This window comes from Anopheles moucheti, chromosome 3 (assembly GCF_943734755.1).
Source record: "Anopheles moucheti chromosome 3, idAnoMoucSN_F20_07, whole genome shotgun sequence".
Taxonomy (NCBI): domain Eukaryota; kingdom Metazoa; phylum Arthropoda; class Insecta; order Diptera; family Culicidae; genus Anopheles; species Anopheles moucheti.
This window is the reverse complement of record NC_069141.1, coordinates 20,254,607-20,280,102: the sequence shown is the minus strand read 5'-3', so window position 1 is coordinate 20,280,102 and position 25,496 is coordinate 20,254,607. Positions and strand designations below refer to the sequence as shown.

At 43.4% G+C, this 25,496-nt stretch overlaps 1 protein-coding gene across 1 annotated transcript; it reads left to right on the top strand.

Annotated features, from left to right (window-relative positions):
• The first annotated feature begins 2,167 nt into the window (after positions 1–2,167).
• LOC128302147 (protein borderless) lies at positions 2,168–10,731 on the top strand. The gene is made up of 8 exons (XM_053038893.1): positions 2,168–2,618; positions 7,308–7,530; positions 7,600–7,884; positions 7,957–8,105; positions 8,887–9,147; positions 9,217–9,652; positions 9,725–9,955; positions 10,031–10,731. The coding sequence occupies exons 1-8, from the start codon at positions 2,334–2,336 to the stop codon at positions 10,267–10,269; spliced, it is 2,109 nt and encodes a 702-aa protein (XP_052894853.1). The 5' UTR covers positions 2,168–2,333; the 3' UTR covers positions 10,270–10,731.
• Positions 10,732–25,496: the final 14,765 nt, after the last annotated feature.

The window sequence follows — 25,496 nt, the reverse complement described above, 5'->3', positions numbered from 1 at the left end:
CGGGAAGGCCGGGATTGCGAGGTGAAAGCATTGATAGGCGGGAGCGTGATGAATTTTTGAAAGCATGCCAGCGTAAGCGATATTTCGGAGAGCGTTTACTTCGTACGGTCCGGGTTAGTTTATGGTTGATTGAAGATTGAAGAAATTAGCCGTGCCGGGAAAATGGTGGGGCTTTTATTGATCGCTTTCGATCCGCGCGAGGGAGATGTATGTGTGTGTGTGTTCTTCTTGCGATGATTAGATTGTTGGATGATTGATGGTGATTGATGGCATTTTTGGAGACCGTGATTTGCTGAAAAATATACCCAAACACGAAACGAGCAGCTGATTTTCGGGTGTTACAAGCAGTTAAGTCTTTCTATTCCATGTTTGGCATGTGTTTGAGGTCTGTCTTAATATTATTTTATTTTAATATTGTTAATAATTTTATTACCTTCATATTTAAGTGCCACTTTTTTAGATTTCTGGATTTTTTTGAGATTTTTTTGCTGAAATAAAAATATATACAATATAAGCAAAACTGCAAGGCCTTAAATATTTTGGTTTAGTTGTTTATACTTGCTTGATCAATTGTTAGTAAGATACTTTTGGCTCTATTCTATCTATTCTTAGAATAGATGTTTGGAACTATAATTCTATATTGATTTTGGTATCTTCGTTTATCGAATTGATTTTAAGTTACATTTAAGGAATAGGCACCCCCCGGTGGTGTATTAGTAGCGGCGCCTGTCTTCACAAGATAGGGCGGTCCAAAAACCTTTCCGGACCAATCCTCCGTACGCGGGGCCTACGGGTAAATAAAGTCAAAGTAAGCCATAAATGCCTAAACCTCTTTTGCAAAGAAGATGAAGTCATTACAGTAATCAATGAGTAGTTTCTAGAGCTTTTTCCTTTGTGCAATTGATAACAAACTTAATTTTAAATTAATAGTTAATAGCTCGACTTTCACCGAGTCCATCAGCACCAGCTCAGAAGAAATTGAAGAATTAATCAAAAAAGCAGCCACAAGAAGTAGAATTTGCACAAGGGCAACTTCTTGGGTAAAATTATATGTATTCGCTTACATTCTTCCTTCCAAACCCATTTGTTCCTGTTGCCCGCGGTTCACTGCGAATCAAAATTCCATCTCTAACGTAATGCTAATATGACAGCGTTTCCGAAGCTTACCACGGCCACCCTTGCCTTCATCGCGTGCCACCACCCAGCCTGCCCTTCGGTCCAACTGGTTGTGTAATTGCGTTTTGTTTCATTTCACTGTCCAGTAGCTGTCACACACGCTGCACCACCGTACGTGGAGCTAAACCACGTCTAACCATCCCATTCTAGCGCTTCTGCACCGAGCGCGTATGGAGTGATGCGTTTCCCGCTCTATTCCCCCGGAACTCTCGCTCCGTACCTCATTCGCATACGGCCGGCCGCGTTCCAGCCAACAAATGCACTGTCATGTTATCAAACGAATCAACCCTAAATGCGATCTCTCCACCGCCATCTTTATCCATACCCATGGGTGTGGGTGTGTGTGTGTGTGCGTATGTGCGATTTGCGTGAGCCGCTCAGCTTTGTCCGGGATGCGTCGATGCTGTGGCGATCAGTAACGGATTGGAAGCGTTCGCGATCGTGCGAACGTGACGTGAGCGTGACATCGAGTGCGCGGTACGTAAACACATAGGTGGAAGCGTCATCTAAAGACTTCCCCGCAGGCAAAACCGACCTAATTCAGCAACAGAAGCTGATAATTCTGGAAGGTGAAGATACTATTTTGTTTCGAACGCGAGAGATTCTAACATTTAATGCGTTCGTCGTGCGGTAGCATATTTTTTGCATCACCAAGCTCTACGTCATTAGCATAATCTTCAATAAGCGGATCTCGGTGAGCGGAAAGAGCAACGCTTACATAAGGTGTTCGTGTGCTGGTCGAAGAAGTGCGCTAGTGAGGTTGAAGTGAAAGAATTAAAATAATTCTCAACCACGTCCCGCCGAGGCCGTACAGCAGCGATGCTGAAGTTGTGACCGTTCGGCTCAGAGAGTTTACTTAGTCAGGTGTTGGTTGGTCTCCAGGTGGTGATCGGTTGCAGGACGTTCGAGATCGAGTTCCAAAACAAATCTTTTAAAACTGCCGTGTGAGTGCGTGTGTGTGTGTGTGTGTGTAAAGTGTAAACCTTCAACTCCCGGAAGTACAGTAGGACGTTCCAGACGACCGGTGGGACGGTTACTGGTTCTGGTCGCCAGGCCAGTTCACGGTTCTCGCTCCTCTAGCCAGTCTAGCCAGCGCGATAACCATCAATTAGGGCTAATGCAAATTACACGACCAAGCGGGACGAGCGACCAGAACAATGAGTAATATGCAGCAATTACTGATGACCGCGGTCCGGTGCAGCCGGTGGCCAGTGGGCGGTGGCACACTGGTACGGCGTCGTCCGTCCGGCAGGGTCGCCCACGTGTCGTTGCTGCTAGCGCTGTTGACGGTGCTCGGTGCGGTGGACCACAGCCAAGGCTATCTGGATGACCGTCAGCCGGTGTATCTCGAGGCGAAGATCGGCTCGTACGTGATACTGGACTGTCCGGTCGATTTTCCCCAGGACGAACCCATACCGTACGTGTTGCACTGGAACAAAGACGTAAGTGTTGGGCTACTCCCCCCACCCCCGGATCACACCGGGGCCATTTTTCCAATCGATCCATCCCCGACACGGGAATGGGTTTGGATAAAAATTCAATTACGCCAGCTGATGTTGTTGCGGTGGTACGATCCAACAACAAAAAAAACCATATCCACAGCAACCTCCATCAGTGTCGTGTTGGGTCGACGTACGTAATGGATGAAGAGCCACCGACAGGCCACACGTCAGTTGCCCTTTGTGGACGATGGTCCGAAAATGGATTGTACGATCCAATCAATTTTGTGGTGTAAATCGCTGTAAACGTAAACATTATCCCTCGCACGAAACATTGGACCCATTCATCCCATCATCCCGTACATCGCATCATCGGTGATGGGAGATTTTGTTAAAAACAACCCACGAATGACCCGTAATATCCCAAGATGTACAAAGTAATCCACTGTCAGCTGTCTCGGGCAGCGTCTCGATCGCACTGCGCTACCACGGTCCCACAACCTTCGTGTCTTCCAAGTGGGAGATGCATCACGCCCGGGAGTCTCCGGGAGTATCATTTCATTGACCGTAAAGTTTAAGGTCAAATTTATTATTATTTGTTTTACGCAACAGTGTGTTCTATGATGCGGTGCATCTATGATCCACCGTCCGTCTCGCTCTGCGTTTTGTTCCGCGATTAGTTTGTTCTTTCTTTCTTTCCTTTTCCGCTTCTGTTTGCACTTGGCCCGATTACATTCATTCATGCACGGGAGCATGCAACAGGAAGCCCTAACCCAAAAGGCAGTCGCGGGAGGAGTCGTGGCTTCTAATGGTTGACAAGCTGAAAACGTGACATGCACGCGAACGGCTACATGCAACGAATTGCAATCCCGGGATCCCGGTTGAAGGTTTCGCGTGTGACCGGGTGAAAGATACACAAACAAATGCCCGCTCGCCCTACCCCAACCCCCCCCTCCACCCCCCCCCCCCCCCCCCCACCAAGCACCCACACGAACCTCCACCAACTCCACGTTGGCCTGCGGAACCGCCGGTGAAAATACGGCCAATGGTTTTATGGGCACGCTGCATTTTAGTGCACACTTTCGCTCGGATATTTCGCGCGGGATGAGATAAAATTTTATGACATTTTCATTTATCGCCACCGACACCGACACGTCACGACACCAACTCGATGTAACGGATAATAACGGGCCAAAGCTCGGAGGATTTTAAAACCGGCGTGTGTGCGACACACCGAATGCGTTACGTGTGCGTTTTATGGTGAAAAGATGAATTGTTTTATCGCAGATTATGTTGAGGGTGGTGTGAATTAAATGTCCTCAAAGCCTCGCCGGTGGAGGAGAGGGTGGATTTTAAGCGGAATCGATTAACTTTGGGTATCGATTGAACGCCGGTTTTTTTAGGAGAGCTTATCACTAATCGTTACGGTTTTGTGACTTGGGCGTTAAAATGGTTTTATGTGGGGGAGTCAACCAAACGCATGAACCGTTTAGTGAATATGGAATTAGCAAACTTTCATAGAAGTGCCAGTAGCTTAAGCTGGTTTGCTGGAAAACCGATAGAAAAGGGATAAAAATGGAAAATCTTCCCTCATTTTCATTTTAATATAATATTACTTGATGGCGAACAATGTTAGTGATAGCCTTCACGAGTAAAATTCCTGGAAACGAAAACCTGTAATTATTAAACAACCAGGGTAATTGTTTGTCAATTTTCCTGTACATCTGTCTGATTCAGATTGACTAGATAACCTTTCCTATTAAGTTGGGGTGCTTGTAGGTATATACTTGAATGAAAGTATTTTAAAATATCACTTATATTTCAAAGTGTTAAAATAGTTTGTTTCAAATGATTTTTGCTTATGTTTGTGTAGTTACATAGCTCTTTGTTTTCAATAATTATTACATTATTTATAAATGCAGACATGATAGCAGTTATGTACCTTTTTTTCATATTGTCCAATGCAGGTAGCTGCTCAAACGGTTGTAACGGCATTTCTTTATCACGCATAACCTCGCAAAATAAATTCCATAATAATAAATGTGACATATAGCTTTACAGTATTTAAACTTATGTTCTATTTTTTATATTGTCGTACATTCAAGACAATTCGCATGTGAACTCATTCTAAATTTGTATTTTAGTTCTTGTGTTGATATTTTTTCTTTAACCAACAGGTAGTATTGGCTTCTTTGTTAGGTATTAATGCTATTAACCATTACTTAAGTTTTTTAAAAATTACGTGCATTGAAACATGTTCAATATATACCGGAAACAATAATTTCTTCTACCGAAATTATCTTAAAATAAGTCTTTATTAAAAAAAATACCCATCACTCTTCATTCAATAGAATCCTATCGTGATTTGATTTATGATTTTTGTGACATGTTTTAATAAGATTGTTTCTAATAATTGTTTCTATCAAATATTGCAGTACCCGTTTGCAAAGGAGCAATATTATGTTGTTAAACTTTATTATTGTACAAACATTCATTTTTCTGATAAAAAATGTGAAACTTCTCTTTCTCTTGAAATCCTCCTACAACCGTTTGTGAGCGACTAGCACACATCCTTGCACATCATACTCAACACCGAACCACTGATCCCCCATTGATTGCTTTTGAACGACGCAGCTGTGCAAGCAACGCTACTGTTTATTTTCACTTGAAATCAACGTGCTCCCAAACGCAGCTTATCGCCATCGCACCATCGTCGCCATTGCCCAACAGGCGCAGAAACGGTCACAAAAGTTTCACTGCATTTCCTTCACTGTTTTCTTGCTTTAATACCAAACAAACAGAGGGAAAGGAAATAAACAATCACTCGACGCGCAAATGATTACCATTTGCACCTCCCACTGCACTGCAACGGGTGAGGTCCGGGATGTGAGGGAATAGGCCCCGGCACTCCCGTAGGCAATGGATCGTAATTAGCAAAAGCGCACGCGAGCCGCATTAATTTGCGCTCAAAACACTGGAAGCAAAAATCAATTCGCGAACCGTCCAGCGCATCCACTCGGACAGATTCGCTGGCGCGGTTGGCTTCGGCTCACTTCCGGTGCCGGATTCATTGTACACGCACGCGAACACACAAAGAGGTGACGAATGGTTTGCGGCTTGAAGCTGCAGAGCGGGGGAAGCTGGGGGGGCAGGTTTATGCAAATGCGAAAATGAGAAATCTTGTGCAGCCCGTTTTGGCCCGGGGCCCACAGAGGCGGTTGCAATCGAGCGTACCAAGTGGGTGACCGAAAATGGTGGATGGATGGATGGATAATAATGGAAGAAACATGCAATTTGGGATGGCGTTTGGATTGTTCGTGTGTTTGCGTGTGACATTAATTGAAACTGTCACCGAATGTGGGGAACACTGTGCGGTTTTTTTTTTTTAATGTTTTTTTTTGTTGTTGACCGTAATGAAGGTTTTGATGTGCGTTACATTGTTGGGCCTTTTTTGTGCACTATTTTCACACAATTTAGTGCGCCGCCATAATGGAAATGTTTTTTTATTACATCCGTTAGTATGTATGGTTGGTGCTGGTAAAATCCCTTCGAACGAAGAATATTTCAAATAATGTATTCAAAAAAATATTTTCTAACTTATTCTCTTATTAGAGTTCACTTTATTCTTCTCTAAACCTCACTTTATTGGACGAGAATTTGTCAAATATTTGTCTTTTTCCTTTATTGCATTCTTCAAATCAACCAAATGGTTATGTCAAACGATTTTAAAATAAATGCAACTCCTCTGTGACATGACCACCCCAAAATTAGCTGCAATAAACTTGAGCTCCACTTTCGGTCGATCCGTTAAACATGCCTATTGCCATTCCGGCCGAGATCAGCCAGCTCCCACCGCTTAACCGTTGTGCATATGCTCCCACCCACCCAAAACTCCCCATTGGCCGCCGGCGGGGTCCCGGGTCCCGGGTCGCCTTTGCCAGCTTATGGTTGGCTTAAATGATATTGTCAATAAATTCATTACCATTTCTAAGACAGCATGACCTTAATTCGATAATGAATGGGATGCTGCGGTCAGGTCACGCCAGTTTCGCAGTGGAATCGCGGGTGCGCTACTCCGCCTGACCGTTCGCTGACAGTTGCTCTAGCAGTTGGGTCCGGTTTGCCAATTTAACGGGATGAGCCATCGTTTAACAAGTGCCGTTCAGCTGGGGTTTTGGCGCTTGGGACCGGCCGGAACCGTTCCATTTCTGTGCGGCAATGGCAATTATCGTTTCATTTGCCCAGCAAGCGTATGGGTCGGAGGGGGGTGGTGAAACGCGAAAGAAAGGATAAGAACAGATGACTATCTTGACACCCAAGTCGTACGGCCGTACTTTCGGTCACCCGGTTGTGATGTGGTTCCGACGATCAGCTCCAAAGCGTTGCGTGCTTTCGGCATGAAACGTGCGACTGTTTTAGACGCGATTGTGGCACATTTTCTCATGCCATTTGTGTTAAGAGTTCAATTCAGCATTAATCATAATTCTTGGTTAGATTAACGCGACAACACTCGTGCAGCTTCTTTTCTAATCTCGTTTTGATCGCCGTTGTTTGATGCGAGACATCGACGATGCTTTTTAAAATGGAATTCGTGGTAGTACAACGAGAAACAGTGGGAAATGTCTCTCCGAAACACATTTTCCAGAAAAGCCACCATGAATTCTAGGCAATAAATGTGCTTTCTTTCCACAGAACAAACCCGTTTTCACGCTGTACGACGGTGTACTAAACGCTTACGAAACCTTCATCGGGCGGGTGACGCTGCTAAACAACGACATTCTGTACGGCAAAGCCTCACTCAATCTCACTTCCATACGCGAAAGTGACAACGGTTGGTACGAGTGCAAAGTGATCTTCCCGAACCGTGTGCCGAACAAGCGCAACAATGGCACCTGGTTTCATATATCCGTTTTAGGTATGGTGGTGATTTATTAAATTTATTCTCAATGCAATAACCAATCGTTTATACTCACCAAAAACTTAGGTGGCACATTGCTGCGCATCCCACCCGTCAATCAGACCGTGCTGGAAGGTGATCCGGCATTTTTCCACTGCGTCGTACAGAACCCGGAAACGATGTTCGTCGAATGGTACAAGGACAATGTGTCGCTGCTCGAGTACTATGACCTTTCGCACCGTTCCATGATGGGACCGGACGGCAGTCTTACGATCAATCCAACACAGATGAGCGATCTCGGGTTCTTCACCTGCGAGGTGCGCAACACCGCCAACGATACGCAATCGGCTAGTGCGTACTTGAATGTACAGTGTAAGTAGCACTCGTTTGTCAATAATTGCGAAAAGATATACGACCAATCACTAATCGATTAATGCTGTACAGATAAGGCGAAGGTGGTTTACGCACCGAAGGAGGTGTACATTCCTTTTGGAGAGTCGGCAGTGCTGGACTGTCACTTCCGATCGAATCCACCATTGAAGAATCTACGGTGGGAAAAGGATGGCTTCCTATTTGATCCATACAACGTGCAGGTAAGGCTGGAAAAGATGGTGGAAAGATACTGGTAAGGGAGTCTTGATTCTGGCCTTATTTGGCTTATATCCTGAGTGAGTCTATCAATGATATGTAGAGGTTTTAACAAGGTTTGATTACAACCTGATCTCCACAAGCATTTTGAAGACTACCAGCAACTTCACTCACAAATCATTTATTTCTTTACTGAATTTTCCTTTATTGGAGTCCTTCTGCTCCAATTTCCAATAGAAATGATCTCCCCCTAGTCATATAAATGTTAAGTTGGTCGAAGTTGTCTCCAATTACGTGCGAAGTAATTCTGTATTTTCTTATCTAACTTCTTGAAATGCATCTGTCAAGCAACGAATGTCAAACTCCAAACTCCGCATGACATTTTCTAAAGCTTTGTTAGCTCTTCTCTTCTTTACTCAATGACCTACGAATGGTTTAGACTTTTTTTCCGACTAAATTGCAAGATCTGGAGTAGAGTATCTCATGATAGCTTGGGTTACATATATTACTGGTACGTGGGGATCTGATACTCTCAACCTTTCTAAGCTTTTAGACCATGTAGCATATGCAAGTGCATGGGTTTGATGCAATCTTTAGGTCATATTAGAGATTAATAACATGAACGCTTACTGGCTTTAATGGCACAACACAATTCCAATCCCAAAGTCACATGAAGGCTTAAATCAGATAGAATTAGAGCACTATTCATGATCTACACAACAGGCATGACCCTATAGAGAGGCTGTAATAACACAATATCGTGTTGCTTATGTTCGATCTTTCCAGGGTGTATTTTATAATCGCAACGGTAGCCTCCAATTTGACAAGGTGGACGACTCACATGCTGGCCGGTACTCCTGCACACCATACAACGATCTCGGTACCGATGGTCCTTCCCCGATCATTAGCGTGATCGTACAGAGGCCTCCGTTTTTCACCATCAAACCAAAGCTCGTGTACGTCACCAAGATGGGTGGAACGGTCGAGATGCACTGTGACGCCCGTGATCGTGACGGTTACCACGTTCCACACATAGCATGGGTTAAGGTGAGAACTACTCCCAAGGGAAAGCATCTCAGCAAACAACCGAATGATCCCTCTCCTTCCGCCTTTTAGAAAGATGGAAGTTTGCTCCCGTACGGTCGGTTTTCCGTCAATGGGGGAAACCTAACAATCGAGGACATTGTGGAGTCGGATCGTGGAATCTACGGTTGCCAAGCGACAAATGAGGCCGCTACGGTGACGGCCGATGCTGAGATTATGATCGAAAATGTATCCCCACGGGCGCCGTACAATTTGACCGGTAACAGTACCGACACGTCCATCACGATCCGTTGGGCACCGGGTTATATTCGCCAGTATCTGGAGTACATCATCTGGTACCGGTTAGCGGATGCACCGGAATGGCGAACGCTGAAGGTAAACAACAAGCACATTCTGGAGGCAACGATCACCAACCTACAGCCTGCGCGAGAGTACGAGTTCATGGTGCTGTGCCAGGACAACTATGGCGATGGAATGTTTAGTAAAGCGTTCCGTTACTTCACAAAACGTAAGTATTGGGTCTCTGGTTTTGAGGTGATGATGCACATTGAAATGACCTTCTTGCGATGCTGTTCCAAAGCGACTGAGTTTGAGCAACCGGAAAATGGACTGCAAGACGCGCTGCTACAGTTTAGCCAGATTGGATCACCGAGGAATTTCCACGTGCGCAAGGAACAGGACCACTTCGTTGCCCGCTGGGAACCGCCGGAGCTGGGATTGGATCAGCTTCGCTTCTACATTCTACGTTGGTGGATCGAACCGCAGCACAAACTGCACGGAAGTGCGGAAACATCCGAGACGAATTACATTCGTAAGTAGCAGCAGTTAGCAATCGAATCAATGCCTGCCTTTCATACGGCATCCTTCACTTTTGTGTCTTCAACAGTCGAAAACCTGGACGAGGACGAAATGTACACGTTCCAGGTGTTTGCGCTATCGACGACCAACTACACGAGTGGCAGTAACGAGCATGAAATCTACGTTTACCCATACCGGCGCGTCAAGGTGATGACGGTCAGTGGCGTACTCATACTGCTGTTCTGTCTCGCGGTTATCAGCGCGCTGCTCTACATGAAGCGGAATCGCATTCGGAAGCTGCGTGAAGCGGAAAACGTGAAAATATGAGACGCTTGCACGCACAGTCAAACAGCTTGCAAACACACCGAAGTTCAGGAGAGAGATGTCGTCCGGGGTCACAAATGTTTCGCTTTCGTTCCAACGGTTTTTTGTTCTGCGTCTTCGTCACCGTGGGATGATGACCACGACTCGATACTGACCTGCCGTAAATCAGCTGCCCTTCCCGGATAATAGTAGTAGTGCTAGTTAGTAGCAAGCGTACTCGTTGCTCGTAGACAGTCGTTTAGGAAATGAAAGCAATAATTGTCAAGCACGGACCCATACCTAAAACAATATTAATCGAAAGACGTAAACAAATGGATACCGTTGCGGTTGCGTGCTATGCCAGTGAGTACAGCAGACAATAATGAAAAACAAATAATTACTATCGTGAAATAGTAGAACGTTCTGTTGTTTTTTTAGTGCGAATGAATGAGATCTTGTCATTACTAATAATAAACGAATTAAAGATAAGAATTGGTGCGTTGTTGTTGAAGGTTTGCATATGATATTAATTTAACAAATGAAAGAATAATCATAGCGAATAGATATATTCATTTCAGGTTGTCTCTATGACCTGGGGGGTTGGGTCTGCTAATCCACCCCTCGGGGAAGTTCGAACCCAAGCCTCCTCGTGGCGCAGTTGCAACAGCCAATCCTACATTGGGGATAAGCGCGGCCCATCTATGAGCCAATGCGCCGTATCTTCAGCATCTCGTTAGTGAGTTCTCTTTATGGACTAGTTATCCGGAGTCTCATACACGCAACTACGACCTTGACTTGCATGAAGCGAAGTGCGAAGATTACTGCTGTGGGTCTTGGGTCAAGGTGTCTCAGATGTTGACTAACTAAAGTCCTCACAGTTAGCTCCACACAGTGTTTAGAGCACATAATAGGAGTGGTCGCAGATACACCTACCGGCTTTAAACCTTGACGTTTTGACACATCCCGGATGGTCATCGCGCGGCGCCTTGGGGGTTTTCTTTGCTTCTTAGTAAGGACCTAGCGGACTATCCAGTATAGGTTCTGAAGCTTGAGGAGTTGTTAGTCCGTAGGCACTTCGGCGAAACGGTCAATTCCCTGACTGAGGCGGTTCCTGCTGGAGTAGTTTTCTCTTGCAAGAAAGTGGATTCTCTATGAATACTCTCTCCTCTGACAATCCAAAAGAAAGAAGGTTGTTTCTATTAACATAAAAAAGATGTCGAATATATTCTTTTTTAATCATTGCAAGGTATCCTAAAGCATGGTGCCAAATAATATATATTAATAATAAATATATATAAGCTACTCATGCGTTACTTACAGTTCTCACCATCGTGAGTTCCCAGAATAACCTTGAAGAGAATGGAAAAGAATGAATGTGATTTCGCCATAATGGGATTGAAAGTTTGCATGAAAGGAAAAGCTACACTTTATAACTTTAAAACATCATATCATTTTCTGTAACGCTGTACCACCACCACCGTTGGAGAATGTTAATCAATTATTCAAAGCCGCGAATAAACGACCATTATTTCGAGCATGTTTCCGGCCCGCACAACCAAACACACGTGGCTGTAACAGAAACCATTCGCGCAGCATTATCGAGAGCCACTTTACACCAATACCCCGACATCGTACGCCCCGGCGGAACAATGCTCCTGAGAATGCCAATGATACCGTGCGATGGAGACGATGATGATGATGATGATGATGATGCTTATGTTAATGCAGTGTAGCACAATGAAACAGAGAAAATAAACTAATGGCAACAAAATTGAGTTCAGAAAGCCCTCCGTCGCTGACAATGCTTTCCACGGGGACGGTGCCGGTGTTTCAGCGGCAAAGAAGCGTTATGCTGAGCGTGGCACAAAGGGCTTTGAAAGCTTCGACCTGAACATCACCACCGAGGCATTGATAATTTATAACCCATGTTATACGGTGTGCAGCAAAACACTAGTCACACTGTGGTGGTTTGAGAGAATAATTCCTGGCAGGAAGTGTGGTCGATGTTCCAACGGTCGTGATACAACATCAATGTCGTCGACATGCTGCATTGGTTAGCGAAGGGATGAATGAGTTTGATTGTGGTACTGCAAACAAGAAAATAATTATTACTAAACAAAGCAATGGTGTTATCAGCCAAACAATACTCTGGTGTACCAACAGAACGAACGACAACTTCAATGTATTGGTAAGTAATTGTGTAACTTTTATTTCCATGGTGTAAGCTTCGAGCCATCGAGCTTTCCGCCTGCTGTGTACCTCAAGGTGGATGAAACCGGCGCCTACTATGCTGTGTATCCTGTGCAAGCTACATACTGAACCAGAGTCAACTTTCCACGTGGAGTTGTGGGTGTAAATTCTCGCGAGCCTCCAGCTACCACCAGGCGCATTCGCGAGACAATGCAGCAGGCTGCACAACATTATGCATTACTATTGTTGTCCTCAGCATCACAGTGCACGTGGCGCAGCAGGTGGCTGCGACAGGGTGGGCGCTCGTGGCGCATGCAAAATGAGTGCAAAAGGCTCCTGTTAGCGTTATGAGTGATTGTGCATTTGTCGAATGCTCGTTTTTTCCTCGCTGTGTTACCGTAATTTATGACTTCTGAAAAGGAAGCCGCCGGTACGGTTGATGTGACACGAATGTCTGGCGCGGAAAACGCTGAACATGAACACCTGCCGCGACACTGTCGTCATGGGGAAGGAATTGCGTGTGGAAGGTACTGCTGTGCTTGGTTATGATGCGTATTCAGAAGGATTGGGATGAAATTTGGAGTATGTCAATTTAATTTACCGCAGTGTTGAGCAATGTTTAACAATGCATTATGCGTGTTTTGTGAGCTATTTGATTTCCTAGCGGTTAGCCTTAAAAAACCGAATATATTGTACGTTCTATTTACAAGACTTCCACGTATGTTTCTTCCTTCTATCGTTGATATTGATATTTAGGTACTCAAAAAATTGAGTAATCAATGCTCCTAATTAGTTGCTCAACAATTTATCCTCGATATTCCATAATATTATCGATAATATAATATTATATTACATAACCTCCCACCAAAGCTCCGTTTGACTTTGTCGTGTTTATGTGGTTGAAATAATCGCTATTAAATGAATAATGCTCCCTGATATCAGACGTTTGGCACACGAGCTTTTTTTTTACTTTTCAAATAGGTTCATTAACATCGGCTAGAGCCGAAGAGGAAACCGGGCGGGAAAACTCCACGAAAGTCAGCGGCGTTTGCCATTTGTACCGGGATAACGGAGTAAAGTCGTAGAAAAAAGAGTGGGGAGGTGGGGAAACAGAAAACATACTCCTGAATGGCACGCGGACCAGGCAAGTAGCAAGTTCGTGGCGTAAAAGTTTCGCCCACGTAGGCCGCCAGCCGGTGCCGGGCCCGAGAGCCCGGGTATTGTTCGTCAGACAGCACACAAAGTTATTCGTGCATTATGAAGTTTAGGAGGTTGCGCGAACCTCGCAGCAAACGAAATAAGTTTCCCCGGCCAAGAACAGCAAAACGGAAAAGAACACAATATGAGAAAACAAGTTACAAAGTACCGTAAGCATACACACACCAACCCACCCGCACACACACACACGCGCGCGCGTGCTCGAAGGGTAAAACCGGAAGTGGAGGGAAACGGAATGGGCAAAGTGAATCAAACGAGCGTTCGCTAACGGTGGAAAACTGGTCGGAGGTTGCAGATAACAGGGGGGGTAGAAGAATTTAAGTCCGAGCGTATAGAGCATCGTACAGGAACTTACTTCCCGCATTCAATTCTAACAATAAATTCGCGTATGGGGTGCTTCGGGGTGCCGAATGGCAACGAGCGCGGGTTAAAGAAGAACAAGCACTTCCTGTACTCTTCCCGTACGCTTCATGCGAGCAGGAACAAAAACACCATTCTGATCCGTTTTTCTTCAAGTCCCACATCTTCACTTCGCCCTTTTGCTACCCCCTTCGAAAGCACGCTAACAAGTTGAACCGGGCCAAAAAGTGAACCTGGCAAAGGAAGCTGGCACGTCGAGCGGGGAGAGTGAGAATCGTGAAGATCGGTCGAATAGCCAACAGGGTACGTAAAGGGATGAAATAAAATAAAACACCTTCGTGCCGCCAAACGGTATCCTCATATTCGGCGAGTGATAATAAAAAAAACCCCACCCCACAGCACATCATAGCAAACGATCGAGAACGGGTTTGCAGACCACGGGACGCGTTGCTAAGGAAACACAAGGGAAGGAATGATTTTGGTTGCTCATACCGAGCGGAAACCATTGCCATGTGAAGAATATTTAGATTTGCATTGGTGGTAGCTACTGCGGACGGATGTTGCAGCGTTTCGTTGCAATTTTCGTTCAATCTTGTTCATTTTTTCAATTTGTTGCCAAAATTTAATACAACTTTGTACTTTCGTGTCACTTTTTTTCAACCCTTTTTTCTTTTGTGAAATAGTTATGTTTTGTTGTTTCTCAACACGAAGCATCGAAAAGAGATAACTTTAAACATTCAATTGTATTTTTTACTGTGTTTGGTAAAGTTATATCTCATTTCAGTGTCGGTAAGAGCATGAGCATGTTTTTGAATTCAACTTTGTTTACCGTGTGTTGAATGTAATTATTTCTTTTATGCTTTTATTTAAGGTTTAAGTAGAATTGTAGATCGAATATTTTAAACTTAGACTTTGTATATTGCATCATTCTAGGAACGACTCTAAATCTTTAATATAGAGATTCATTAATCCTACGATCCTCAATTTCTGAGGAATAATAAATCTCTTAACGTTTATAAATGTGATCTTTTAAAGATGTTTCCGAAATTTTAATGAGAATGTTCCGATGCTTCCAAGTTTGCAATGAATTTTGAAGAATCTTGTTTTATTAGAAGTTTGTTAATCTTCTTAGATTTGATTCATGGTTTGAAATACTCCTCTATGAAGATTCGTATGAAAGATATACAATGAAGTACTCTCCTTGAAAGTTTCTTCTCAAAGCTCAACGCCACAATTAACAGCTTCCTATACATTTGACCCACACGAACAACAAATATTACGGAAGCATATTGATGCATTTTTCTTGGTTCCCTCTCATTTCCAGAATGGTGAAAATACTCTACAAGCGAAATTGTAAAAAAAAACTCCGCCAAGAATGGCCACCTTTCAGCAAAGCCGTATGCAGTTGGAAATTAACCATTCCCTTCACGTTCGAGTGTTACAAACTAAAAAAACGCTCCCTAAACCTGCAAACATGTTGTGGACATTGTGAGCAACTAAAAACAATGGACCCAAAAGCGAAAAAAGCACAATGCGGTACCATTACCAATGCTGGCGGCGGCAACCATTCAGTGAAAGGAAATGGAGGGCGGAAAAAAACAAAACCCCGAAACAGTACAGTGAATAGTAAACGGTCAGGGCAATCGGTACAATGATGCCGGTCCATTATTCATGTTTCGGTATTGTTCCTGTTGAACGATGCAAAAACGATAAGTCTGCTGCTGGTGAGTGTGTGAGTGTGCACGGTGATGCAAGAGTTATAGCACACATTTTAATGGAAGTTGAGGTTTTTTTCATCCTGTTTTTATTTGGGCAGCTTTATTCATTTGCCTACCTACGAAAGGACAAAAACTGCCAATTAAGCGTCACATTTTGGGACGAAATACCCATCGAAGGGAGATAAATTTGCGGGATTAATTTCGCACAAAACTCGTGCGCCCTCATTCATTGCATGCAAATGCTATCTTTCCCTGCTGTCTGATTTCCCTGACAGCTTTGTTGATGGGTACATGCTTCTTTTTTGACGAGGTTCGACCACGGGGTGGTAGGAATCATTTATTGTTATTGGTGATGTGTTGTAATTGGAACTTTTTCCGGTGATAATTATTTTTCATGCAGTAAGCATACGCGTGCGAATGTAATAAATTGCCTTACAGCAGGGATTTCTGGGAGGATTGAAATTGTAACCCATCAATGCCATGTAAAGGATGTTTTATGTCTGCAGCTGCAACCCTTTTATATCTATAGTTGGTTGATTTTCACTAAAAAATCAATCGTTTTATTTATTTCATATGATGTACTGTCGAATGTAGTAGACTTTTCCATGAATTTATGTCTTAATAATGTTTCATTCTACGTTAGTGATTAAATGAGCGGTGGAAACAGTTCCGCAAACCAGTTTTAATTTAATTTATATTAGAAATGTTCCACTACAAAACATTCTTGTTTAGGAACAATTTACTGACCAGCTGACAGATGAAGCACTTTTCAATTAGTTTTGCTAAATTTAACCCCACACACAAAAGCCCTTACCAATTGCAGCAATTAAAGCTAACATCAATAATCAATGGCTTCAGCGTTGCTCAAAGCGAAAGCAAAACGTGATAAGAAGCAGATAAACGAGTGCAATAAAACAAAATCACTGTAATTAGAACGAGAACCAAAACGACTGGACAGCAGCATCGGTAGGTCAATGGTACGAAAAAAAACCAGGACGAGAAAAAAAGACATCCAGGGTCAAACAAATGGTATGGATGCTTCCAATGGTTTAACGCCCGCTCGACAGCAAATGGATGCCCAGACGCAAGAAGGTTTTGCAACTTTTGTGTCAAGCTGCATTGAATTGCATTGCACGCCGGAAAATTAAAGGGAAAGGAAAAACCAAGAGCCAATTAAGCGATTCCGTTGTGCCAATCGATTAGAGGCGCGAATTAAAAAGGACTCCACTCCTGCACACCGAAAGTGTGATTTCAATGTGCAATCTCTTAGCGCGGAAGTATCGGAAGTTTGCGAGAAAACGTATTCCTTCTGAATGATTGTAGTTCACTTGGCCATTGGTTATTGGCATTTATTTATAAGAACATGTTGCAACAATTGTATATCATTAAACCGGCTGGCTCCTTTAGTCAGATTTCGAGCACTTTTGCGCCTCTTCTTGAGGAGAGCTTTTTAAACAAAATTTAACAAAAACAAACTAATACATACATCCATCATCACATCTCGGGATCGATGGAAGGGAATTGACTTAAGGTGCCTTAGCTCACGGCCGACACACCTAAGGTGACAGCTTTCTTTCCACATTGAAACACAGAGAAAGAGAGAGAGAGATGTCATCGTTTGTGAACATGGGGAACATCCTCACAGGGCAGGACTTATAAATTCAGGCGACATACAGTCAATTTATAAATTTTAATGAACCTCCAACGAGGGTTGGTTCTCCACCCGTCGACCGGTACGACACGTGCCCAGGTCGCCAGATCGTAAGAACACGAACCATGTTGGGCCATCTGCACCGGAAGTATACACTCAACACACACACACACACATACACCCGCAAACGTGGATTCTTCTGCTTGGGAAGGCTTTTGCCTTTTCTCCAAACTGCCAAAAGAGCTACCATGCGAAGAAACCCTTCCCCTGCATGGGCTTGACATAACCCCTCCAAGGGGGTGAGGCAGCAGTGAAGAGACGTAGCTGCAGACACGTACCGGATTGGTACCAACCAGGTGCCGTTGACTACATCCACCGATTGCCCCCTTTTTGCCGTGTAAAACCGAAACAGCAAACAGTATTCGTTGCAAGAGTTTAAACTTTTACGACATTGCGTTTGGGGGACTTTTGGCTCCGACCGGATCTGCGTAGGATGGCGTATGGTGCGGTTTTTCCTTTGAATGTTCGTAACCCTCCCAAATGGATTCCTCCACGAAGGATACACAGCCAAACGTTGCCGTCAACAAGTAACCGAATTTTATGATATTTTATCTGTTTCATTTAAGTACACAGTTGCCGACAGTTTTGCCTGCTGCTACCGGTGGGAATTGGCCGTTGGAAATTCGGCATAGGCCGTTACGGGGTTGTTTATCCTTTTCACGCGTTCACAGAACGAAAATGGAACATTCCACCCACCGGGGGTACTACAACTGCCTTCACTCATTTACTTTACACCCACCCAGCACGGCGTGTGCTGCTGAGAGGAAGGAGAAAAGTCATTTCCACACAAGCCTCCAAAAGCGAATCGCGCCACGGCCACGCCGTAATGGTACCAAGTTATAATTTCGTCACCTGCAAGCGTCATACCGTGGCGATCCTTTTTGGCAGTTTATTGGTTGTTGGTGGCAGGTTGGGGGGACCAACCCGTAGGGGTGGGGGAGATTGCGGTAAAGGAGATGTAAAGAAGCTTTCGCATGCAGATCAAAGCCCACCGGCACTGAAATGTGGTGAGAAACCATTTCGAGTATCAAATTTGTTCGAGGTGGGTGGGCGGTTTGCCTTAACGGAAGAGGGCACACCCGCGCGGCTCATCGGGTTACGGTGTTGGTTCACTTGATTTTGGTTACTGGGGAAACGTTATCCAATCGAATTGGTTTTCGGTTCGAGCGTTAGTTCGGCTTCGGCGAAACAGATTTATTAACGCAGCTTACATGCGGGGTTTTAAAGTTTTGCACCGCATTCAGCGGGGAGAATGTTGTGGCCACGGTAGGATGGTGTTTATCCTGCTCACTATTTATGTAGCGCTATGTTACAGCGAGCGTTTGTATTATTGTTTGGTAACGAACAAAGGAAGAAGACTTGAGTAGTTATCCACAAAAGGAATGGTTTTCTTCGAGCCCCTTGTTTGTGGTAGACAATTTTCGAGGAATTCGTGTTTTGTGAGGCAGTCATCACTCGGCTTTTGTGACGGTGTATAGAAACAGATACATGTAGTGCTTGTCACCAGCAGATAACACATTTGTTAACTAAACGAGTCACGAGGTTCCATGGCCCAATAGCGGCGGTCTATGCACAGATTTATTTATATACATCGATCTGAATATCTGGTACCGGGTATTAACGAAACCTGCTTTACTTTTCAGATTATTCCTTGCTAGGACGAGTGTAATGTGTCTGCAACAGAGTGACCAACTCTAAGGTACAATATGCACAATAGAAGATTATCTCTTTATCTATCCCGATTCGCCTAGAACACTGGCAATTTATCCTACAGGCTGAGATTGAAGCTGATGGATTTGGTAGCTGCATCGGTTCTACGCGAAAGCATCATTACAATATCCCACCCAAATCAATCGCCCATACGCAGGACCCATTTCCCCTGCTATAAAATTGATAAAAGGCAGTGATTGCTGTAAAAGCCCCGACCATTGAACTAATTGAAACCATAAAGAAAACATAATAATCTGGTTAAGCTCCTTACGAATCCTCTCAACATCAACAGAAACCCCATTACGAATGAAAGCCAGAAGCCCCGACATTTCGAATGCCAGCTGCGCGCTGGTGGGATCCTGCCACGAATCATCGCCATCAGTCGCATGCGGGGCGAGTGGGCGCCCCGGTACACGGTCGGTGACTTTTCAATCAAATGCAATTTCAGCAGATGAGCAATTTCCGGCATTTTATCCTGCTCGCACCGGGACGGATATGACTTTTATTAAAACGCACGCTTACTGAAAGGGATGACGTGATTGGAAGCTGAAGAGTGGCGCACCCGGTACACGGTGGGCTTTCCCCATTGTGTATGTGTGGGTGTCGCGATGGTGATAATGATGGTGTGATAAGATACGGGCTAGTGCATAGGGAAAACGGGGAAGCTGGTAGCGAGACTATTCGCCACTGCTACGCACTGTGAAAGTATGTGCGGGAGTATGTTTTTTTTTCGACGACAGACCGGATGACAATTCCACCTGCGTTGATTAACTGCAACGTGAAAACGATAGTGCTATTTTGGAACGCAGGAAGTCATATCTATCATTTCCGGTTAATATGATTCGTCATGTAGATTGACTGAAGTGCATATTTTTTTTACAAAAAGTGAGTCAATTCTGTGTAGTTGATGGATAGAAAAGTACTTTTGAAGCTTAAGCGATGTTGGTCTTGAAATGGTTCAAATTCGGAGATTATTCCTCGGTTCACTGCTCAGTAATTCGAAATTAGCATAAAATTTAACATTAAATTGAATAAAAGATCGACGGTTAGTTTGATCGGTTCAGGCAAATGTATAGAAACAGAAAGAAGAAAACAGAAAGAATGAGAATATTCATGAATTGTAATTTTCATAAGCATCTCACAGCATCTCATAACGTATGTGAATACAGTGCGGTACAAGTGTTTAGCCGCACCAATTTATTGATGTGTTTCTCAGTGAAATAAAATCCCATGCATTTTAACTTTTTTATAAGCTTTAAATCTTTTCTTATTTTAGTTAGTACTTAATAGCCTCCCTTTTGGTTTTAATGACCTGAAAAACATTTGACAAATGAAAAGCGTCTCAATGGTATTGAAAATAAATGCCTCAAAACTTTTTTGGAAAATACTTTACTACTTTACACACGCACTAAAATCGATCCGAAATCATTTTGTATGGGAGCACTATATTTTTCATGATCTAAAATAGTAAATTTAATTTCAAAATTATCAATTTGGCACGCTCATACATGAAGATTAAAAAGATCTTCATTGGAGACACCTGCAGTTGTTTTACCTTTTAAAAGAATATTAAAACTGCTAAAACGTTTGTAACGCCAATATCGCATCACCAACATCGCGTCAAATTTATCTTAAGCAAATATATTAAATGTACACAAATACTGATTGGTTTCAGTTTTGGTAGTTAAAAAATTAAATGGTGTAAGGACACGAAGGATCCAACCGGTTTTATCAATAAATTTTAAGGCACACTTAACAGTGCATTTAAACTTGCTTTAAGGTTAAATGAGAAATAGTTTTAATGGTCAATTTTGTAATTACCTTAAAGAGGTTTTAAAGACGATTAAAATGCAAAAACTGATTAGCACAATAAAAAGTCATCTTAAAACTAATTTCATTTGGCACAACCGTGATAAAACTTTCTTAAAACTTGTTCACGACTAAAATTCATAGAAAATGGTCCTTGGGATACCAGATTAACTTGTTGGTCGATAGCATTGTATGGATTGTATCGATAAGTGGATATAACACTGAAAAGTGGACTATTAATTATAAGCTATTAGAATATATCTGGAAGGTACAAAGACAATTGACAGTATTTAACATTTAACATGCTATTTCCGATGAAGAACTCTTGTCAACGTTGTGGGTAAATTGATGCTCAGTATAGTTCCACCACAATCTGCTTTAATGTATCGACCAATACACGAGTGTCCGTAACAATAAGTGTTTAAGAGCAAAAACAAAAATCTCTTCCATTCTGTTCCAACTTCAAACTCCACTGCATCGATTCCGTACTGCACAAAGAAAACCAGAATGCCATTAGACGAACCGATGATGAAGCATTCTGGTTTTTCCTGGCATGAAATCTAAAACGGTTGTATCGTTGAATTTGTTCCTCGCTTCTTCCAAAAAAGCCACAAACACACACACACTTTAAGCAACGCTCCAATTCGTAGTGCACAAATTAGATTCGTACATACATCCGTCCATTCCATGCTGCCCCGTTGATGAGTTTGAAATTCTCACCCATTCCCACAGCTGCCGGGAAGCAACCGAGCTGAAGTAAAACCCGGCAACGTGAAGGAGAGCGACAGTACACGGTTGTGGTTTTTCTGTTCACGCAGTTCACATATCTCGCGGGACTCCACTCCAGCCCGGAAAGACAGTAAAAACACACACACCGTAAGACCTTCCTCTAATGACACATCGCAAGTATTTTCCGGTTCCGTGTTCCGTCCGTGACTCAACCAAACAAAACGGATGCAGTTTACCGTCGCGTTTGTGGTTTTCTCATCGCAAACCGCTTTTCTTTTCATGTGCCTTCATAAAGCTATAAGGGAAGGCATACAGCAGCAACAGCAACAGCAACGAAAAAAGAGCAAACGTCATTCCCTGCAAGCGACCCAAATAATCAGCAACCGTACTGGAGCACTTTCGGTAGAGTGCCGCACCGTATTGAGCGGTAGGAAACAAACAGTTGATGCACGGAGTACGGCACGGAAATGAGAGAAAAAACCACACACATACACAGACTCAGCCCAGCAGGACTACAAATCTCACTTTCATGCTTCTTCCGAGCAGCAGAAATTCCCCACTCGTCACAAATTCGTCAGCGAACCGGCGGCTTCTGGCACGGCACGACAGTGTACGCACCGAAGAAGTCAGTGTTCTGCTTGGCACCGAAATTGCAAATAGTGATTTTACCAAATGAAATCGTGCCTCAACCGTGGCTGAGTGGTTGCGAATGCAACGTGCATCCGACGAGCACTTACTATCGCTGTTCTCTGTTACGCCACTGCTTTTGGAAACCGCTTGTAACCGTAATACCCATGCTCGGAACTGTAGCATATAGTTCGGCAAAGATGGCATCCTTCCCCGGCTCCATCCCGTTGAACCCTTTGCATGAGACCATCAGGGATCGATTGCCGGGTTATAATGGTGAGCAGCACTGGTAGCACCCTACTTCCCTTCGACTAACGCGCACTTTTGTGGCCATTCTTACCACCAGTACAAGCCATCGTTCCTTTTTGGGCAAAAGTTCCGTATTTTCATGCTTCAGAAACCTGGCGCAATGATGTGGCCTGCACTATTCCCCGAACGATGGGGGTATTATACGCCGGCGTTGCTGAAACCCCGTGAATTGGGCATGTTCCAGTGGGTTCAGTTTGCAGCGAAAAACCCCCCATCACTTGTAGCTGGCAGAACACACTCCGGACGAGGGTCGGACGAAGGGAGGTTTGATTTTTTTTTTTTGTTCTTTAAGGAGGTAATTAAACGAAATGCCCGCAAGAGCTTCATCAATGGTGTTACTTGCACTGCGATACGCAAGCAAGGTTTCATCAATTTCCCGTTTTATGGTCATGATGGTTGAGGTTATGCTGTGTTTGTAAACAGGCTTAAGGTAATAGGGGGGAGGTGAGTACTTGAGGATTATCATCGAACAAGTAATTACATTTTCGAAACACTTATTTCTGTTTGCACCACAAGGTGGAACAACACTTTTTGGTATTCTTTTTTACATGATTTTACTATATAACCGATAAACAGACAGAAAAAATGTCTAAAAGTGTAAAGTATAGTTATAATATTATCGGTTATTTAGGACTGGATTGATTATTTCTGGAATATGCTTTCAAATAAAATGTAGTAAAAGAAAAAGTAAGTCTTGTTATTTAAACCTTGAAAAGAAATTTTGTTTAGTAGGAATTTTTTTAAATATTATATTGTAGCATATTTAAATTTTACCATTGTATTTTTTTTATATTTTACCATTGAATACACTCGGCGGCCCGGTGGCATGATGGTAGCGGAGCCGGTCTTCACACGAACGGACCGGACCAAATCCCATCCGGACCAATCCCCCGTAGCAAGGACTGACTATCCTGCTACGTGGTAAAATAAGTCGATACGGCCAGGCCGTTCTAACGAACCAAAAAAAAAACCATTGAATACAGCTAGTACAAACTACAAGGAGATTTTTTTAAACAGTCTGTTTCTTTGTAGAAGATCTTATGAATTTGTGTTAATAACAATGCCATTTACTTAATTTTAAAAATGTTTTTTTCAGAAAAATAATGGTATACGAAATTGCATTGTATTTCTTTCCATCGAAAAAATTCTAACGACCATCATTGATCTGATCTAATCTGATAAAATTTACCATTTAAACATAATAAAGGCAGTAAAAAAATATTGTGTATCTGAAAGCTTCACAAATAATAATCATTTATTGATTACAAATCTTTCCATTTATCGACTGATGTAGAAACCTTTGTAAACGAATGAAAAAAACAGAAAAAAGTATAAATTAGATTGTATTTTAATTGTTAACACTCACATTTACATCAAAGAGCCTCGGAAATTTAATTTCTCCCCTGCTATTACCTCGCCGGAATGATTGCTTTAACCGTGTGATTAAGCGGAATCACGTTCCATGTGAAACCAAATATTAAAACCCATCAGCAGGGAAAAGAAAACATCAAACGGAATGTAATGTAAATGTAAACAAAAAAAACACACACACATAAAGCTACCAAGTGAACGGTTAATTCAAATCGCTGGAAAAGCACACTATCAGCTTTATGAAGCAAAGCGAAACCTATTACAAGCGTTTACTCATGTGTTATAATTTGCTGTTTTTACATCCAACGCTAAAAAAGGGCTATTGGAGCTCGCTTCGTTGGCTTGAGGCGTAACAAAACAAAGTCAAAACAATTAGAGAAAAATGGTGACCCTCTAAACAGTTGCCGAGTGCCGGGAACGAGGGTAGTGTGTGGATTTTTTTCGCTTTCCTCCGCTTGAATGGGCAGCTTTTGCAGTCCTTCCTCAAAAAAAAAAATAGTTCGCTACCCAAACTGGGAAGTTTGTTCGCAAAAAAAACCAAGCAACCTCACACATATCCGCACCCGAAAGGATAACTTTCATAACGACACTTCAGTTTATGAAGCAAACTTTAGTCTGTTCGGCAGAACTTTACCACGTACGGGCGACTGCAGTAGCCAATACGACTGCTGCACGACAGCAACTACGGCTGACCAGTTATGTGCCGGCGTGTTTTGGTTGATCGGAAGCAAAAGCAAGGCCCGGAAAAAAACCCACCCGAGTGAATCTAAAAAGGCAAGGGATGGCACAGCATACCCACTGTGCGGTGCACATATTGCGTGAAGTCGGTGCCTCGTGTGGAAAATAGGATGAAGCAAGGCCCGTTCCTGCTTGCGGACAGTGGCGATTTGTTTTGTTTTCCTATTTTGTTTTTGTTTGCTTCGATCCTTTTTCATTCAACTCCAAGGAACTGCAAGCATTCACTGTATCGCCAAACACACACATACGTGGCGCAAAGCCAGGAAAGTTGGCCACCGGAAACGAAACTACTGGCAAACATGCAGCACAAACCGGCCAGCAAACGATCGGTGGATGCAGCCCCGGAAACGGGGTTTGCCGGCTGCCTTTAGGAAACGACCAATAAACTTTTATTTATGGCCCTTTACAGAATGTCTGCTTTGCGTTTCCGATTGCATAGGAAATGGGTTCCTTCGGTGATGCACACAGCTTTTGCGGCACACACACACACACACACGTTCGGTCTTCCTTCCGCAACACTGTTGTCTTTGCGGGTTCGAATTGAATCGGACCACACCAGACGTTTGGTGTTTCGATTCGAACATTCCATCGGCCTGCTGCTAGCGATGTCTTGTGCGGGTGTTGTGTGCGAGTAAAAGCTGCATCCAGTCTAAGCATTCAGATGGCCGACGGCAGCGGCGGATCAAACGGTGGGCGAAGTAGGCCCCTTCTTACAGCAGCTTTTCGCATTGTCTCATTTCAAGTCCTCTCAATGTCCCCCT

Bases quoted from the DNA above. Each gene is read 5' to 3' on its own strand.
- LOC128302147 (XM_053038893.1), top strand. From the start codon at position 2,334: ATGAGTAATATGCAGCAATTACTGATGACCGCGGTCCGGTGCAGCCGG. The intron at 2,619-7,307 runs GTAAGTGTTGGG...TTCTTTCCACAG, and splicing joins TGTTGCACTGGAACAAAGAC to AACAAACCCGTTTTCACGCT. The intron at 9,148-9,216 runs GTGAGAACTACT...TCCGCCTTTTAG, and splicing joins CACACATAGCATGGGTTAAG to AAAGATGGAAGTTTGCTCCC.